Source organism: Rhincodon typus, chromosome 22, assembly GCF_021869965.1.
Source record: "Rhincodon typus isolate 14 chromosome 22, sRhiTyp1.1, whole genome shotgun sequence".
In the NCBI taxonomy this organism is placed as follows: domain Eukaryota; kingdom Metazoa; phylum Chordata; class Chondrichthyes; order Orectolobiformes; family Rhincodontidae; genus Rhincodon; species Rhincodon typus.
The window spans coordinates 28,590,588-28,610,214 of NC_063353.1; the positions used below are offsets into that span (position 1 = coordinate 28,590,588).

The 19,627-nt window shown below is 39.3% G+C and overlaps 1 protein-coding gene across 1 annotated transcript in view; it reads right to left on the bottom strand.

Moving 5' to 3' along the window:
* Nucleotides 1–19,627, bottom strand: part of ccdc146 (coiled-coil domain containing 146) — a 140,197-nt gene that overhangs the window by 74,477 nt on the left and 46,093 nt on the right. Inside the window, exons 4-5 of the mRNA XM_048610438.1 lie at nucleotides 17,800–17,882; nucleotides 15,636–15,845 (exon numbers count right to left, since the gene is read on the bottom strand). Coding sequence (XP_048466395.1) covers nucleotides 15,636–15,845; nucleotides 17,800–17,882 — 293 coding nt within the window. The remainder of the gene's footprint in view (nucleotides 1–15,635; nucleotides 15,846–17,799; nucleotides 17,883–19,627) is intronic.

A 19,627-nucleotide genomic window follows, 5' to 3' on the forward strand; every position in this document is an offset into this window, starting at 1 on the left:
CTGCAACCGTTGGGTGGCATCGTTGTGGCACTGCAGGAGGCCCAGGATGGACATGTCGTCTGAGGAATGGGAGGGGGAGTTGAAATGGTTCGCGACTGGGAGGTGCAGTTGTTTGTTTTCACAAGTTTCAAAATCTCCCCTCCCCCTACCACATCCCAAAACCAGTCCAGCTCGTCCCTGCCTCCCTAACCTGTTCTTCCTCCCACCTATCCCCTCCTCCCACCTCAAGCCACACCTCCATCTCCTACCGACCAACCTCATCCCGCCCCCTTGACCTGTCCGTCCTCCCTGGACTGACCTATCCCCTTCCTAACTCCCTACCTACACTCACCTTTACTGGCTCCATCCCCACCTCTTCGACCTGTTTGTTTCCTCTCCACCTATCCTCTCCTCTATCCCTCTTCTATCCGCCTCCCACTCTCTCCCTATTTATTTCAGAACCCCCTTCCCCTCCCCCTTTTCTGATGAAGGGTCTAGGCCCGAAACGTCAGCCTTTCTGTTCTTATGATGCTGCTTGGCCTGCACTATGCTATTTAGCCTATGAGCTTGCACTGCCTTTTAGGAGGTTCTTGGCCAATTCTTTTCCTCAACATCACCTTGCTGCAATATCGTAGAATCCCTACAGTGTGGAAACAGGCCATTTGGCCCACAGAATCCACACTGACCCTCCAAAGAGCATCCCACTCCCATCCTATCCTTGTAATTCCCTGGACACTAGGGGCAATTTAGCATGGCCAATCCACCTAACCTGCACATTTTTGGACTGTGGGAGGAAACCGAAGCACCTGCAATAAACCCATGCAGACACAGGGTGAACGTGCAAACTCTGCACAGACAGTCGCCACATGTTGGAATCAAACTCAGGTCCCTGGCACTGTGAGGTAGCAGTGCTAACTACTGAGCCACTGTGCTCATCTCTTGTTCTGATTTTGAAACATTATTTCAATTTTGATTTGCCTTTTTAAAATGAATTCACTGGATGTTGGTGGTGCTGCCTGGGCCAGCATTTATTGTCCATCCCTAGTTGCCCTTGAGAAGGTGGTTTTAACTGCCTTTTTGAACTGCTACTGTTGATTTGGTGTAGGTACGCCCATACTGCTATTAAGGAACGAGTTAAGAAGTTAATAAGTAATTCTGAGCAGATTCACATAAGAAAGGGATTGTTTTGCATCGCCCAATCAGTAAAGAGCGTGGTTAATATGAATGGACACATCGTCTGAGTAAGACAAAAGCTGATTGAATGAAACTGCGAATTTGGCTCAAAGTGGGAATTTAGTGCAAAAAGGACAGACGTGCTTTAACTGAGGATTACTACAAGAAGTAAACTGTCCAGAGGTGAGAGGTGAGTGGGACAGGATAAAAGGTGCAGTTTGAGAAGCCGACCTGCAATGAAACCTGCAATGGAGTGACATCGTGAAGAACACAAGAAAGCAGCTGATTTCCCACAACTAACAGGACCAACTTTATATATATAAAATCCCATGTAAGGACTGTCACAAACACTACATCAGACAGACCTGGAGAAAACTAACTATCAGGGTACATGAGCACCAACTAGCTACCAAAAGACCCGACCAACTATCACTCATTTCCATACGCTCGGACAAAGAAGGCCACCAATTCAACTGGGACAGTGTCACCATCCTAGGAAAGCCAACCAAAGACATGCGTGGGAATTTCTAGAGGCCTGCTACTCAACCTGGAACATCAACAAACATGTGGAAATAGACCCCATATACCAACTACTACAAAGCAGAACTGGAAATGAGGCCAACCGCCACATTAAACCAGATCACATAAATAACAAGTGGGACAGATCAACAATGCGGAGGCACACTGATGTTACCTAATATGGTGACGAAATATCTGCAAACCAACCTACCAGCTCGGCGAACAAATCAGCAAATGCATCCTCAATCCGACCTACAAGTCTTCTCAAAAACTTTAAAGCAGCTGATTGCTGAGTCAGACAGGTGAATATTTCCAGTCTTTAAAGTAAAAGTAATGTCTTCAGTTTGTGTTTAGATCTCTCGTGTTTTTCTTTTGTCTTAGAAAATGCTGGTTAACAATAAGATTGATACTTTATTGATAAAAACACAATAAAATGTAAAGAGCAGAGAATATAGAGCAACTAATTTATAAATTGAATTGAGTGATAGCAGGGCAGATGGTATGTTGCTACTTCAGCATGTGTATGCTGCTGGACACCAAGGTAATCCAGAGTGAATGCAGCTATGGTACATTTTTGCAGCTCAAGGAACTTCATATCCAAGTTGAGGAGTTGATGTCCAAGCTGCAGACATTGCACCTTATCAAGGAACAGGAAAGTTATCTGCCCAGTCACACCCCACTGACTAGGTCATTCAAATTTGGTCAGTGATCAGGGACAAGAGGACCGCAAGCAAGGATGTTATGGGGACCTCGAAGCTTTAGGAGGAGCCTTATCCCCGGCAATTCTCCCACCAGTTACGAGGTTCTTGCAAGCTCTGAGGATGAGAGTGGCGACTGCAGGAAAGAAGAGCAAACTGACCATGGAATCATGTAACAAGGAGCAATTTGGGTTGAGGGAGAAAACTAGAATCTAATAAAATAGGGGACAGTACAATTGGGTGGATAGATATAGTTCTTTGTAGCCGTGAGCATGCGTCTTGAAGGCTGCATTGCCTGCCCAGTGCCAAGGTTAAGGACATTCCCTCAGGGTTGGAGTGGAGCTTCATCTGGGAAGAAAAGGATGTAACTGTTGTCATCCACGTTGGTATTAATAACTTTGATTAAAAAAAAGGAAGTTCTGAAAGAATTTGAAGAGTTAGGAGCTAAATTATAAAGCAGAACTTCTAAGGTAATAATCTCTGAATTACATGGTAAACTGGCAAAGAGTAAATAAAATCAATGAGTTAAATATGTAGCTCAAAGTTTTATGCAGGTGGAATGGGTTTCAGTTCATGAGGCACTAGCATTAGTATTGGGGTAGAAGGGAGCTGTTCTGGAGGGACTGGCTTCACTTGAAGCAAGCTGCGACTAGTGTCCTTGCGAATTGATTAACTAGGTCTGATGAGACAGCTTTCAAATAATTAGAAAGGGGGACGTTGGGTAGGTTTACAAAGCAAAAAGATAGGGTAGCATTTCAGGACAGCATTTTGGATAATGATACCCACAGTGAGACAGGAAGGGACAGAGTGTACAAACATAGAAAAACAGTGACAAATAAGGTCAAAGGGAGGAAAAAGGGTTAAATTGATGGCTCTTTACTTGAATGCATGTAGTATTTAGAAAAAAATAAATCAAGTAATGGCATAAAAAGAGGTTAATGGGTATGATCTTATAGCCATCACAGAGACACGGTGACATAAACATCAAAGCTAGAAACTAAATATTCAAGCCTATGTCACTTTTCAAAACGACAGGCAAGAAGGAAAGGGTGGTGGAGTAGCAATGTTAGTATGGATAAAATAAATGTGGAAGCCAGAAATGATCCTACATCAGAAGATACAGAATCTGTACTGATGGTGGTATGAAAAACACGGGGAAGAAGACACTGGTGGGAAGAGTTATTGACAGCCTAACAGTAGTTATATTGTAGACAAGTTGTGTTGTAGGACAAAGGATAAACCAAGAGATAATGTGGCATGTAAAAATGGCAGTACATTGATTATGAATGACTTTAATCTTCATGTAGATTGCTGAAATATAAGGCCTCTATTTTTTGCGCCTTTTAAAATTGTGGGCTAAAATGAAGAAGAGCTGTATTGAAACCAGTGTTTCCAAAGATTGCTGAATGTTTTGGAAAACAAGAGATCTGACATTTGCAAAAAACATTGCTTAAGTAGCTGTTTGAACAAGCAGTAATTGAGCTGGTTACAGATGAGTTGGAACTGAAAGGTTCTGTGCAGAGTTGATTGTTAACTGATGACTAGTCCATAGACCAATGACAGAAGCCTTTTGCTTATAAACAACTGTGTGATTGGTTCTCAAGCAACTGAAAACTTGGGGCTGTGAACAAGGTAGGGAGAAATGTTTTGATTGCCACCAGCTCAAGAGCTGGCTGTCTGCTCTCTGCAGTCAAAACCCATATTGAACCTGAGGAAAACTGGTCAATCTTTCCTTCAGCAATTATTGTAAGCTGTGACTTTTAACTGATAAGACAAAATGCAGCCTTTTACAGGCGAACCAGCCAGCTTGAGGTTCTTACAAACAAGTGGAAGCATCTGATGAGAAATGACTGTAAAACAAAATTCTAACCAGCAGAAAAATCATAAGGATCATCTCAGCAATTCATGAATAAAACCGCTGAACTGTCTCCCAGTTATTCTCTGCTCATAATGTATTTTTCCATAAACAAAAACCAAAGAACTGCAGATGCTGAAAATCAGAAACAAAAACAGAAATTGCTGGAAAAATTCAGCAGGTCTGGCAGCATCTGTGGAGACAAAACAGAGTGAACATTTCTGAAGAAGGGTCAGTGAACCCAAAATGTTAACTCAGCTTTGTCTCCACAGATGCTGCCACACTTGCTGAGTTTTTTCAGCAATTTCTGTTTGTGTACCTATTTTTCCTTTCTATTTGTCCACATGTGTGTGCAAGAGGAGGTTAAAAGGGGATTGGAATTTTAATTTATAATGCTATAGCTCCATGAATCATGACAATAAGTCAAATTGGCAGAGATAGCCAAGGGGAAGAAATTATAAAGTGTATTTGGAACAGTTTCTTAGAACAATATACTATGGATCCAACCAGATCAGGTTACTTTGGATTTGGCAATGTAATAATGAGGCAGGTTTGATAAACGATCTCAGAGTAAAATGTCACGTAGAAAACAGTGACCATAAAACAGTAGAAGTTAGAATTCAAATTGAGAGTGAGAAACTTGGGTTGAAAATTACTGTGCTAAACTTAAATAAGTGTAATTACAAATGAATGACGGCAGAGTCAGGTAGGGTGGATTTGGAAGGGACTTAGCAGCAAAGACAGTTGAGGAACAGTGGCACACATTCAAGAAAATAATTCATGAATCATAACAAAGATATATTCCAGTTAGAAAGGAGAATTTTAGGAAGTTGGTCATGGTTAACCAGAGAAGTTAGGGACAACAGCAAGTTGAAAGAAAAAACTTACAATGTGGCAAGTATTAGTGGTAAGCCAGAGAATTGGGATTTTTTTTAAAAACCAACAGAAGATGCCCAAAAAAAGTAAAGAGGAAGAAAATAAACTTTGAGTGTAAACTTGCAAGTAATATCAAGATGAACAAAAAGAGCTCATTTAAATATATGAAAAGGAAGAGAGAGACCAAAGTCAACATAGGCCCCTCAGAAAATGGGCCAGGCACAGAGGAATTGAATAAGTACTTTGCACCAGTGTTTACTGCAGAAGACACAAATAGATTCCAAAATATTACATAATTAAGAGGGAAAAAGGGGAGAGAGAATAAATTCAATCCGACAATCCTCTGGCAATCCTCTTCATCATCTGCAGCTCCCCCAGACGTAAAGATTTGGAGAGCTGTGGATAGTAAAGAGGATTGCCAGAGGATACACCAGGATATATATAGGTTAAAGACTTGGGTGGAGAAATGGCAAATGGAGTTTAACTCCGACAAATATGAGGTGCTGCATTTTGGAAGGTATAATGCAGGAGGTAAGTACCCTTAGTAGCATCATAGAGCTATAATGGCATACAGTGGGATCTAGGCATATATGTCCACAGTTCCCTGAAAGTGGCAACAAGTAGATAAGGTGGTCAAGAAGGCATATGGCATGCTTGCCTTCATTGGTTGGGACACAGAGTATAAAGATTGGCAAGTCATGTTGCAGCTTTATAGAACTTTAGTTAGGGTACATTTGGAATATTGTGTACAATTCTGGTTGCCATACTACAAGAAGGATTTGGAAACCTTGAAGAGGGTATAGAAATGGTTTGCCAAGATGATTTCTGAAGAAGGGTCTAGACCCGAAACGTCAGCTTTCCTGCTCCTCTGATGCTGCTTGGCCTGCTGTGTTCATCCAGCTCTACACCTTGTTATCTTTGCCAAGATGTTGCTTGGTTTGGAGGGTACTAGCTCTGAGGAGAGATTGGACGAACTTGGTTTGTTTTCAATTGAATGTTGAAGGATGAGGGGCGACCTGATAGAAGTTTACAAAATTATGACAGGCATGGATAGAATGGATTGTTGGAGTTTTTTTTACCAGGGGACATAGGTTTAAGGTAAAAGGAGGTAAATTTAAAGGCAATGTGTGAGGCAAGTGTTTCGCACAGAGGGTGGTAAGTGCCTGGAATGCACTGCTTAAGAGGGTGGTGGAGGTAGACACACTAAAAACATTTAAGAGGCATCCTGACAGATAGAGGTAGGGAATAGAGGGATATAGACTGTGTAGAGGCAAAAGATTTTTAATTTAGAAAGGCATCATGTGTCAGCACAGTGTTGGTAGGCTGAAGGGCCTGTTGCTGGGCTGTATGGTTCTTTGTTCTTTATCTCCTTTGTCTCCTCATTAAAAGTACTTAGCTATAAGTGCTTTAAGGTGTCCTGAGACCATGAAAGGAGTTACATAAAGGCAACTTCTGTTCTTATTTCTAACTGTACTGCATATCACTGTCAATTATGAATAAAAGGTGAGATGGAGGCTTTTATAACTTGCAACTTTTAAGAAGCTAGCTAAACCTTTGTGAAACATTGCTGGCTAAGACTTTACCTGTGGTAAAAGCTATTAACTAAACACTTGAATTAAATATGGAAGGAACACTGCACATCTACTGCTGAAAATGATAAACTGTTTCATATAGAGCTATAATGGCATCATGTAAATTGAAGACATGAAAAAAACTGCAAATAGGTGGAATAGTCTTTCAATCTTTTGTAAACTGACAATACCATGAAAGCTCAAATAATCTCATAAGGATGAGAAACAGTGGGTATGGAAGATACTATTCCTTTGATTTTGAAGACTTCCCATCAATGGATAAATTCTTTGGCAACCACATTAAAAGTAATTTGTTCTTTCAAATTAGAGGGGGTAAAATATGTTCTTTGTTATATTGTAAACAAACTCTAACTAAATTCTTCTGAATGGAATGGAATCAGAGTAAACTAAAATGACTTCCATCATTATTTTCCACAATTTTATAAACCATTCAAATCTGAATTATCTTCTAAAGAACAGAATACAACATATACATTTTTAATGTCTTTTCCATTTAAAGACAGACACTGAAAATGTAAACATGCTTTTTTCAAGAATAGAGGGAAGAACTTTGCATTCCTTGAGAGTGATACTTTGTTGTTCTGTCACAATATGTTTGGCACCGAAAATGAACATCACAATGTAGAATATTTCCAGCGTAAATGGAAGTCATAAACAAAACAAAAACGCTCTTTAAAACAACTTCGCTTTTTTACAAGTTACGCAACTTTAAAACTACATCCAATTATACAAAATGCTGTATTTATATATATAGTCAATACATATTAAGGCAATAATTCTCACTTGTAGACATTATTACCAAATTCTTACTAACTAGAGTTAATGTACAAAAAGAAAATAAACTTTTATTCTAAAAATTAAAATTCATAAATCGATGCACCATGATTCTAAAATTTAGCCAGATGCAGTGTGGTAGACTTGCCATGGCTAATTTCCTAAATTACTATAATGACTATATTTCAAGCACATATCATTGGCTGGAAGGTTTGAGATATGTGGTGGTTGTGAATTGCACTTCTTTCTTTGAATTTCTTTCTTTAATACCAATGAGTAAAGCAGAGTAAGAATGACAGTCTGTTTGCTAGCCTTCTAAACAGATTATCAATTAAACAAAGTTGTATCTCATAAATTTTCTTGATGCCCTTCATCAATTATGAATTCATTTCTTTTCTACTCTTCAAACTCAATTAATGATTGCTCTAGTTCAGAGGAAGGGCACCGGACCTGAAACATTAACTCTGATTTTTTCTTCACAGATGCTGCCAGACCTGGTGAGTTTCCAGCAACTTTTCTGTTTTTGTTCCAGTTCAGGGGCCTGGGAATGCCACATTCCGTATGTTGCTCCACAGCTCAGTCAGCGACTATGCAACCTTTCAGAGGCACAGATTGTGTACTTATTACACTCACCAAAATAATCTTCTTGCTTTAGATAGAATCTCTTAAGCTTTGTCATTAAATTAGAAGTTCTGGCTCTCCAACCATTCAAGCCATTTCCTCCTCAGCCTCTGAATAGCTAAGAGTCCACATTATAACTTGTTCCTTAATTTTGTCACACTCACAGTACTTTATTTATTGAGTAGCAAATATTTATTGAGTTGATTTTAGAATAAGAAAATAAATAAAATCTTGACTTATGCAACATGCTGTAGACAACTGATCTCTAAGTCAATTAAGTATTTTTGAAGTGGAGTCACTGTTTAAGATATAGGAAACACCAGCCAATTTGTGCACAACAAAGTCCTGCAGACACCAATGTAATAGTGACTAGATAGTCCATTTCTTATGATTTGTACTTTTTTTGTTTGAGGGATAAATATTGGTGAGGACACTGGAGATAACTATCCTGCTTTTCTTCAAAATAGTGTCATGGGATCTTTTACAACCACTCAAACAGCCAAGTGGAACATTGCTTTAATGTCTCATCTGAAAGACAGCACCTTCAACAGTGCAATACTCCCTCACTACTTCACTTATAATTATTTAATTATAACTTTTGTGCTCATGCCCTGGACTGACACGTGAATGAAAAACCATGTGACTCTGATGTCAGTGTGCTACCAACAGAGCCACACTTGATACTCCATTTGAAGAATGATGGCATGAGGTTCACCAGGTACACTGTAGAGTTAAATATTGCCTTAAGTATAGAATTCCTATCTAACCTCTTATATTAAGCTCCATTAAAGAGTCAATTGCAGTTGATCCATAAAAGTAATCGAGTGAATTGACTGAATGATCTTTTCAGACTGCAATCTTTGGAAGTGAAATTAGGCTCTGTTGCATTGCTGAGCTACCACTGATGCTAGTGAGGTCAGATTTGGGTGTGCAACCACATGAAGTGCAGTGCCTAATGTTGGGAAGAGCATTTGCATGGATTTGCACAGGCATACCAAATATGCACTAGCAGCTTCCCAATTGTCTAGATCATAATCAAAACCAGGTCCCTGGTGTTGTGAGGCAGTAGTGCTAACTACTGTGTCACCCTGCCACCCTTAAGGGTCAGGCACCAAACTTACAGGGAAGGTGATTTAAGCTGCTATTGCAAAATTTCTAGATGTACATTGCAGAGACTTGAGGTATTGTGGCGAGTTCTTGGATTTGACAAGGATTGATGGTACATGCTCAGAGGAAGCACAAATGATTTGGTAGCCTGTCATACAAAGGCTGGAAAAGATATGGGGCCTACAGTTTCATTATCTTTAGTTGATGTGCTTTCCTCAGTCGAATATGTGTGAGGGTGAGATGGAATTTCTGGATGTTAAAAGTGAGTTCTGTTCCAAAGTGAGTGCTGCTAATGGATGAGTGATGGTGCGAGGTGCATTAAGTAATGTAAGAGTTTGGGTATGGGTATGATATCCTTAGATGATGCATTCATTGACATTGACCACCAGAATGAGGTAATTAAGCCTCTTGTGCCAACCCGACAAGTCCTCCTGGCCAGACTGTTTTCCTTTGGAAGGTAGTTCTTGAGTCTTTCCTCGCTCCCCTCCATGGCACAATAGCCTCTATCCTTCTGTCAACATCCATGATTATGGCATCCAATGCAGCATCCATGAACTTAGGAGTCCTCTGACTTCCATGGGACTTCACATGTGCAACTCTGACATACAGCCAGTGTCTTTTCAGACAACTAGCAGCACCTCCTCTTTTAAGAGGAGCAGCAGGCCTTTAAGAAGAGCAAGATGGTTGCAATATGTGAGATCAATGAATGTTGCTTGGTTCCCATTTATACATCAATAGCCATACTCATTTTTAAGTCCCTTATACTCCTATGAAAATGGATACAAAGGACAGTCTGACTAACTATTAGTATAACATAATGTTTTCAGCACAACCCAACAGGTTTATGCCACTCTTTAAGCACTCAATCTTCTATATCTAATCTATTCAACACTGAATAACAAAGCAGTTATTAACGCTTTGGCAAAGTGGAGAGATTTTTTGGGTTAATGAAGTGTGGAGCTGGAGAACCACAGCAGGCCAGGCAGCATCAGAGGAACAGGAAAGTTGGCGTTTCAGTTCGGGACCCTTAATTTCTGAAGAAGGGTCCTGACCTGAAACATCAGTTTTCCTGTTCTTCTGATGCTGCCTGGCCTGCTGTGTTCTACCAGCTGCGTTCTACCAGCTGCACACTTTGTTACCTCTGATTCCAGCATTTGCAGTTCTTGCTATCTCAAATTTTCTGGGTTGGAGCCTGTGACTACAGGATTTCCTGGGCAAGGCGGAAATTAGAAAATCAAATGGCTTTTGTAAATGTACGACCCTGTATGCCTTTAGTATGTGCACACAAATTATCTTCCATATCCAATTACAAGCACAGATGAACATGGTCTAAAATGTAGCCACATTTAACTTGTACTAAACCTAGTAAGAGGAAATTAACCGAAACAGGTAAGAAAACTAAATGTTCAGGCAGCGAGAAGTATAGATGGTGTCAATGGACAGAAGGTTGGCTTGCATGATAGGGTGGGCTGTATTCACAACTCTGTAGTTTCTTACAGTCCTAGCAGAACAGGTGCCATATCAAACCATGATGCATCTCTATACAATATTTTCTACGGTGCATCTATAAAAATTGGTAAAAATCTTTATAGACATGATGAATTTCTTAGCCTCCTGAGGAAGTAGAGATATTGTTGAGCTTTCTCAACCATTGCATCAATGTGGGTGGATCAGGAGAGATTGTTGGTGAATGTCATTCCTAGGAACTTGACACTGTCGACCATCCCCACCTCAGCTCCATTGATGTAGTTGGGGTGTGCCTTCCACCTTGCTTCCTGAAGTCAATTACCAGCTCTTTCATTTTGCTGATGTCGAGGGAGAGATTGTTATTTTTACACCACACCACTAAGCACTCTATCTCTTTCCTGTATTCTGTTTCGTCATTGTTTGAGATCTGGTCTACAATGGTGGTGTCATCAGCCATTTTGTAGATGGAGTAAGGATGAAATTTGGTCACTCAGTTATGAGTATGCAGGGAGTATAGTAAGCGGATGATTACGCAGCCAGCGTTGAGGATAGTCATGGAGGAAGTGTTGTTGCCTATTCTTACTGATTGCATTCTGTGGATCAGGAAGTTGAGGATCCAATTACAGAGGGCGGAGCAGATTAGTCTGGTTGGAATTATGGTGTTGAAGGTGAAACTGTAGTCAATAAGTAGGAGCTTGGTGTAGGTATCCTTGTTATCCAGTTGTTCCAGGGATAAGTGTAGGGCCAGGGAATTGGCATCTGCCGTGAACCTGTTACAATGGCAGGTGAATTGCAGTGGATCAAGGCAAGTTGGGAGGCTAGAGTTGATATGAGCCATGACTAACTTCTCAAAGCACTTCATAATTATGGAGGTTTTAGGTGAACCTCTTCAATCTCTCCTTTGACTGGGTCCTTGACGTTGACTGGACCTAGAAAGATAAGAGAGTAAAGGATTAACAGTTAATGATAAAGATAGTAGCGATAAATGGGTGCAGTTGAAGGCTTTGAAATGCATTGTGTGTGAGGGTGACAGTTCAGTGAACAGAGGAGAAGAAAGGAAAGAGAATAAGTGATCTGCAGAATGCATTCTCTGGCATTATCAGTTGCAACACTTGTGACAGGCTTTCTGGCTACTATCTTCATTGTAGTCTGTTACATTGGCACAGAATCTTATGAGATGATGCCTCTCCTTTCCTCATCAGTTCTATGGTATGGGATACAAGCTTGCCCATCATAAAAAATGTAATTTATTTGTGTCAGCAGCTGGAAGGCTGTGAAGGTATGTTCATCATAGGAGAGTAGTGTGGATGGTGAAGGGAATGCAGGGAAGATGAGGGAGATATTTTTGAAGACAGCAGAAAGTGCAACATGTACAAGAGGCAGCAGAAGGAAGTTCAGTTAAAATGTATTGTTTTGATTTTAGGAAAGTGAGGTGATGTAGGTGAGGAAAACCTTGTCAGTATTGAGGTTACAAGAATGAGCAGAGAGTGAGGGAGATATGGGTTGAAGTCTTACCTTAACAGTTTTAGCCAAATCATTAAATTTCTTGCTGTATTGCCCAAAGGTCCTAGAAACAGTCCGAAAAAAGTATTTCCTCCTCTTGTTCGCCTCTTCCTCAAAGATTCCAGAATGATTTCTGAAAATTGAAGTGACCCTCTGGAACATTTTCTAGGTGCCATCTTACCCAAAGAAAAATTTACAAAGGGCACCCTGCCCTTTTAAAAGGCACATGCTACTTTTAAATGGCATCACACCTACCAAATATTCCTTTCTCTTTGTTGGTGAGTGTTGATACACCGCAAAGATAGCATTGTACACTTTCAAAATCAACTCAGGCACAAACACCAGGCTAGCTTTCACTGCTCTTATTGAATGTGCAGATTTGTCATGATGCCCATTGTGCTCTTCCTTTCCGTATATGTTAAATGTTCAACTTATGATTCAGTTACACACTGTCTTTGCCATTTGGACACCATCATCTATAATCGTTTATTATTTCAGACATTTGTATCTATTCACTAGGAACTAAATCATTTTACAATCCAAGTCATAACATTTGCTGCCAACAAGCATGGAACATTTAAAAAGTTGAGTATTGACCGAATATGTAGTTTGAAAGCAATCCAATTCTTTGACCTTCCCTTGACCATTTATTATACTTTTTAACAAATGTGTTCTGTGCAGTTAGAAGAAATTCCCCTTTGTTTACTCTTATGCACGTTAGTTCTTGAAAGAGTCTTACTTGCTGATTTGTTGCCTAGTTTAATGTTACTGGGAAAAAAACCACAATAAAATTGGCAGAATTTTCTGCACGGGCAATGAGCTGATATTCTATCACTGCAAGAGGAATAAAGAAAGAAATTTGGGAGTATATGCAATTTATCAATAAAGAGAATTAAATGGAGGTTAGGACCCCTGAGAAGACAGAATAATTAGTTATTAGAGAGTAAACAGATATTGGTGGACACAATGAACAAGTACATTAATAGCAAAGGATGACTAAGGAACGAGTAGAGACCATTAAGATCCACAGTGGTAACTTGTGCGTGGAGCAGCAGGACGTAGGTAAGGTTCTAAATTAATAGTTTGTGTTGGCACTCACTAGTGAGAAGGATGATGTGGGTATAGAAATCAGATTGAAGGATTGTGATATAATTAAAGAAATTAGCATGGACAGAGAGGAGATTTTAAGTGGTTTAACAAGCTTCAAAGTAGATAGATATCCATGGCCAGATGGAATATATCTCAGGCTGTGGAGTGAGGTAAGGGAGTTAGTAAGAAGGGACACTGGCAATAATTTTCAATTCCTTTCTGGCCACAGGACAGGTGCCAGAAGATTGGAGGATAGCCAATGTTATACAGTTATTTAAGAAGGGAGGAATGGATGAATCGAGAAACTACAGGCCAGTCAGTCTAACCTCAGTAGTGGGGAAACTATTGGAAACAATTCTGAGGGACAGAATTAATCTGTACTTGGAGAGGCAAGGATTAATCAAGAACAGTCAATGTGTTTTTTTTAAGGGGAGGTCATGTCTGACCAACTTGAGTAGATTTCAGCAATGCTTCTAATAAAGTCCTGCATATGAGACTGATAGTGAGGGTAACAGACCCTGGGATCCAAGGGCTGACTGACTCCAGAACTGGCTGAATGGCAGGAAGCAGAAGGTGATGGTCGAGGCGTGTCTCTGCGACTATGCCCAGTGCAGTCCCATAAGGATCAGTGTTGGGGCCTTTGTTGTTTGTGATTTATTTAAATGATTTAGACTTGAATGTAGGAGGGTTGATCAGTAAGTTTGAAGATAACATGACAATTAATGGTCTAGTAAATAGTGAGGAGGATAGTCTTAGATTACAGGAGGATATAGATGGACTGGTCAAATGGGCTGATCAGTGGAAAACTGAATTCAATCTAGATAAGTGTGAGGTGATGCACTTGGGAAATACAAAGAAGGCAAGGGAATATAGAACGATCGGACCCTGGGAATCATCCAGAATCAGATGGATTTTGGTGTGTATGTCCACTGATCCCTTAAGGTAGCAAGACAGGTAGGTAAAATGGTTAAGAAGAGATTTGTGACACCTTTATTAGCTAAGGCATAGAGTTTAAGAACTGGGAGGCTATGCTGGAACTGCATAAAACGATGATGAGGCCACAGCTAGAGTATTGGGTGCAGTTTTGGAATCAGCATTATAGGAGGGATAGATCTGCACTACAGAGGGTACAGAAGTGATGTAGGATGTTGCCTGGGCTAAAGAATTTTAGATCTGAAGATAGGTTGGATAGATTGGGGTTGTTTTCCTTGGAGCACAGGAGACTGAGAAGAGGCATGATTGAGATTTATAAAATTGAGATGCAAAGATGGGGTAGACAGGAAGAAACCTTTCCTCTTAGTGGAGGGATCAATGACCAGAGATAAGTGGGAGGAGATTTTGAGGGGATAAGAGGACATTTTTTATGCATCCAGAGGATGGTGTAAACATAGAACTCACTGCCTGTAAGGATGACAGAGGCAGAAACCTTCATAACATTTAATAAGTGTTTAACACAAGGCTATGGGGGCCAAGTGCTGGAAAATGGAATTAGAATAGTTAGCTGTTATTTTTGATCGGTGCATACTCAAGAGACCGAAGGGCCTTTTTCTGTGCTGAAGTCCTCTATGACTCTTTGCATCAGTGAATACGAATTAGTTAAATACATGAGGAGGTAAATCTTGAATTGAGTCACAAGTGAGATATGGTAATAAATAAAAGAAAAATATTACTTACGCTAATAAACCTGGTCTAAAGAATTCCTTGAACATAATCATGCTAAGAATGGAGGAAGACTGGGTGATGTATCAGGATAGAAACATTTAGGAGTTCAGGTGTTTACAACAATAAAAGTAGCACCTCACGTGGATAAGAAATTGCTTTATGTTCTTTGATATTCAAAAGGAGTGAATACTGTCATGTAGAATCTTGGATAAATTTCGCTCTTTATGCCTCTGCCCTGTAAATCAACAAACTTTCTTGCATTTTTATTTCAACAAAGAACAGTGTTTGTGAAGTTATTTTGTCATTTACTGCCTGATAGTAACCAGATTGACATGTGCAATACATTGATTGTGTACTTCCACAGACATTACTTATATTTTCTTGTTCATGCTCTCTGGCCCAGAAAGTACAAGCTGTTTCCAAAATGTCACAAGTCTTACTGTTTCGATAATGTAAAAGTTCTTCACAATAAACAGATAATGCCAATTTTTAGTTTTCTGCAACAATCTGATTGATAGGTCATAATAGTGTAATTCCCTCTAATCCAAAAATGTGATTAATCCCAGTCTATCTCTATGTTTACAGATCTTAACATAATTGTAAACGTTTTATTGTATATACATTATTTATCAATATTTTATGTGGAAGACTGTACTACATGTGATGCAGCAAAATCATAATGCCACAAAATAAAATGATGCAGATAATATGGCTTCTTACTATATAGTTCTGTGTTTCTGTTGAGAAATACGCTCTTCAGTCTGGTTCAATTCATTCTGACAATGAAGCAGCTGCTGTCTTAGTTTGTTGACCTCTGTATCGTAACTCTCAGGAAATTGATCACCTTTTTCCAACTCTTGCCTTTGGCGCTCCAATTCAGCAGTATAGAACTTAGCATCCTGTAATAACTTGACCTCAGACTCCTGCGTCCTGAAAATATAAATAAGTTCTTCCAGTTATAAGGCTATTACATCACTACAGTTATAAGCCAATTACTTAAATTATATTACAGAAATAATTTAGAAAAGCATAAACAAAGACAAACTACAGGGTTTAGTTAACTATCTGGGAAGTTGCACAGAATATTTCAGATTTCTGAATGGAAATGGTATTAATTGAAATACAAATGATAATACACCAGCTGCTAATTTAAAAATCCAGTAATTGGCACTACGGGGGAAAGGTTAGTCAAAATAAATGGCACACAACAATAAGTGTGCAAGAAGTCTTGCATAATGAGTAAACTTAATGTCTGTGTTTGAAGTCTCCTTGGTCTCTGTTTATCAGATGACAAACTGTAAATTCTGATGTTTTCTTAACTAATTTCCAGAAACGAACCTAACTTGTGGACTGTACTGTTTGCCTAGAGCCATGCTGATTGATTCAGGAGACTTGGTTGGATCTCACCATGTCACATCAACACATAAAAGTCTTGAATCTTGACATAAAAATTTAGAATGTGTACACCTGGAAATACACCTGGATTATCATTGGGGATTACCTTGTTTGATGGGTGTAACTTCAGCAGCGATCAAGAGAAACCTAATTTGGACGTGTAAATGTGGTTTCTATTAATCATGTATCAAAGTTCTAGAGGCCAATCAGGAGAATCTGCGCAGAAATTTCCTCGCAAGACTAATTGTTAAAGAAATTATTTTTAAAGTTTTACAGTGGTAAGCATGCATAAGCTCAAAAATTCTCTTCTGGAGGAATTGTGTGTGTACCACAAATGATTATGAATATTGAATTTGCTGTGGGCTACAGTGAAAGACCATTCCTGATCTGTCCAGTCTGTAACTGTTGTTTCAAGAAGCCACCGGTTTGCTCAATCAGGGCTTAAGTTAATGCACGTATCTCATTAAATCAGCACGCTGCATCTGTAGTTGTGTTCCTGACATTGATGAGGGCATAGCCTTTCTCTCCCAGCAGCCAGCCTACCATGTTCTGGGTGAAACAGAGGATTTATTGAGAATTGTGCATTATGAATTTGTCATAATTACTTCCAGAAAACTATGACCAGGCTTGTTTGATTTGCTGTTGCCCAGTAGAAGCATATGTGTCCAAGTGTGTGCACTCTATGATGCCCTGCATCTGTGACAATTCAGCGATGTGGGTGTGTGCCAGTACGCTTTCTTAGTTGTCAGCCTTCATGATATAGTAAATGAATTGTTAATGTGTCACATAAACCTGTCAGATTGGGCATTAGAGAATGATTTATGTTGCTAATGTTACTGCCAGAGAAAACTGGGACAAGCCAGGGGGATTCAGTGCTTCTTATCTCCACTGAGATGTGTTGAGAGGCAACAATACCACTCAAAATACTCAACCCAGATCAAATTGATATATGCAATAGGTGATCAATTCTGAATTCAGGAAAACATGATTACCATCATAAATTGATCTTGGATGGCTGGAAATTGACTGATTTTCTGTTTCATGTAACCAACAGAGGGATACTCTGGTGAAAACCCAGATTATTTCCTATTTTATGAGACGAAAGGGATATATTTCTTTCCTTAGTGGTTTGGGGTGTAGTGGTTTGGATCTCAGGAACCCTCTTCTGGAATGGCACATTATGGCTCTGACTTCCATGTTTACAATGAGGCAGGGCACCCAATCTACTCAATTAAATAGCTCAATTCCCAAGATTCATAATGAGTCAGCAGCAGAAGGAAGTACCTATCTCACTTTGATACCCTCAGAAAAAAATTAGTGGAGTTGCCTGAGAAAAAATCAAATCCAAATAACATTTCTAATTAAAACATTTGATGCTGATGAATTTAGGATACCATAAAATAATTACCCCAAGGACACACATATTTTCAACAAAAACTGATTACCAATACAACAACCAATAATTAACAAATATCACTAAACGCTGTACCTTTTTAAAGCTTCAAGCAATAGAATGTACTTGGATTTCAAATGAGCAATTTGAGTTCCTGCAATTTTTCCAGCAGAAAACAACTGGAAGTTAGAAAAGAAAATTATGTTTTAGTAATAGTGTATTGAAAATACAATAATTATTACTTTTTACTCAATCCAATCGGAGTTAGTGGAAATAAAATATTAATATTTCTATCTTAAATAGCTTATCACAATGTTATTCATGATAAAATCAAGCTTTTATACTTGTAAAACTGCAGGCATACTAGACTTGGAAATCTGTATGTCATAATTATTCTGTACTAGGCAGTTACCAGGCCCCAGGCAGAACTAACAATATACAAACTCTTCGCATGTGCAACCCAATGGGGAGGTTTATTCCAAAGCTGCGCAAAGCTCTGTAAGAGCTCAAACAAGTCTAAACAAGTCCATGAGCACTGGCTGAACGCTCACAAGTGTCACATGACTGATTTCTAACAAGAACACTGCCCCAAGATAACATACACCAACTATAATACATACAGGCAGTCCCTGGGTTGTGAACAGGTCCATTCTTGAGTTCATTCACAAGTCGATTTGTACGCAAGTCAGAGCATAATGCAGGAAATATAGCCATTTATAGGTACAGAAAACATTTGTATATATCAGATCTTTAAAATTACATCCCCCATATGGCATTGTGTTTGTAAGTTGGATGCTTGTAAATCGGGACCCTTGTAGTAGTAATTAAAGGAGCTACATTGGATTGGGACTGATGATTTCCTTCAGTCTTGATCTTAAGAAATTTTGTGTGGTCAGTGAGATGATACCTACTTCCTGTGAGGTTGATAAGTACCCATTGTCACTATGGGTGAATCCTAATAATCCTCATCCAGCTAGCAAAAGGATCTGTGTTCTCTGCAGTTCTCCTCTGAGCTCTTTGGCTAAGCGGACTAAACTTAAATTGATTTTGTTTATAAAGATAATCAATGTTCAGGTTATGTCCCTTGCCTGGACCTCACCACACAACCATTGATGGGCTCTTCTGTAGGAAGTATCACTCATCTGATCACATGAACTATTGTCCAATCTTACATTTGTCCTGTAATGGTGTGCAGAGCAGGACCCACAATGTAGTGACTTCCTGTATCTTGCATATTATTAGAAATGGGCAGAAGCCAAAAGAGCAAACTAAGATTTCCTGATTGAAGATTTGTACTTCACCTAACCACTGTTTTGTATTAGCATGCATATGGTCTAGTGCTGTAGCTTTACAAGGATGGTATCCTATTTATCATAGGCTGGTGCTGCTCCCGACATATTCTTCTATACTCCTCATTGAACTAGGTTGGTCCAAGTGCTATCCTTTTCCTGAGCACTTCTAATGGACTCTTGCAAGAGTTGCTGAAGAAGAAAGGTAGAAAAGCCAACAAAAGCTAACTCCATACAATCTAAAACATTGTTAAAATGACAAACTCAGTTCAGTAATTTTCAAATGGAAGTCCATGGATACCAAAATGTCTGTAGAAACTTTTCAGACTCTGTGATATAATGTGAAAGGGCTTCCTTGAGATGCTCTGACCATCACCAGCAGCAGCAAAATTATTTGAGGCAGGTGATTGCCTTGCAGTGTTAACTAGACTTTTAATCCAGAAATTCAGATAATGTTCTGGGGACCCAGGTTGAAATCTTGTCACGGCAGATGGCGGTATTTGAATGCAATAAAATTGTTATGACTTTGAAATCCATTGCTGATTGTTAAAAAAAAAAAAGCCAATCTGGTTCTTTTGAAGATTTGTGCACGGAACAAGCCGTGTCCTTAGTCAAACTATTTCAATACAGCTACA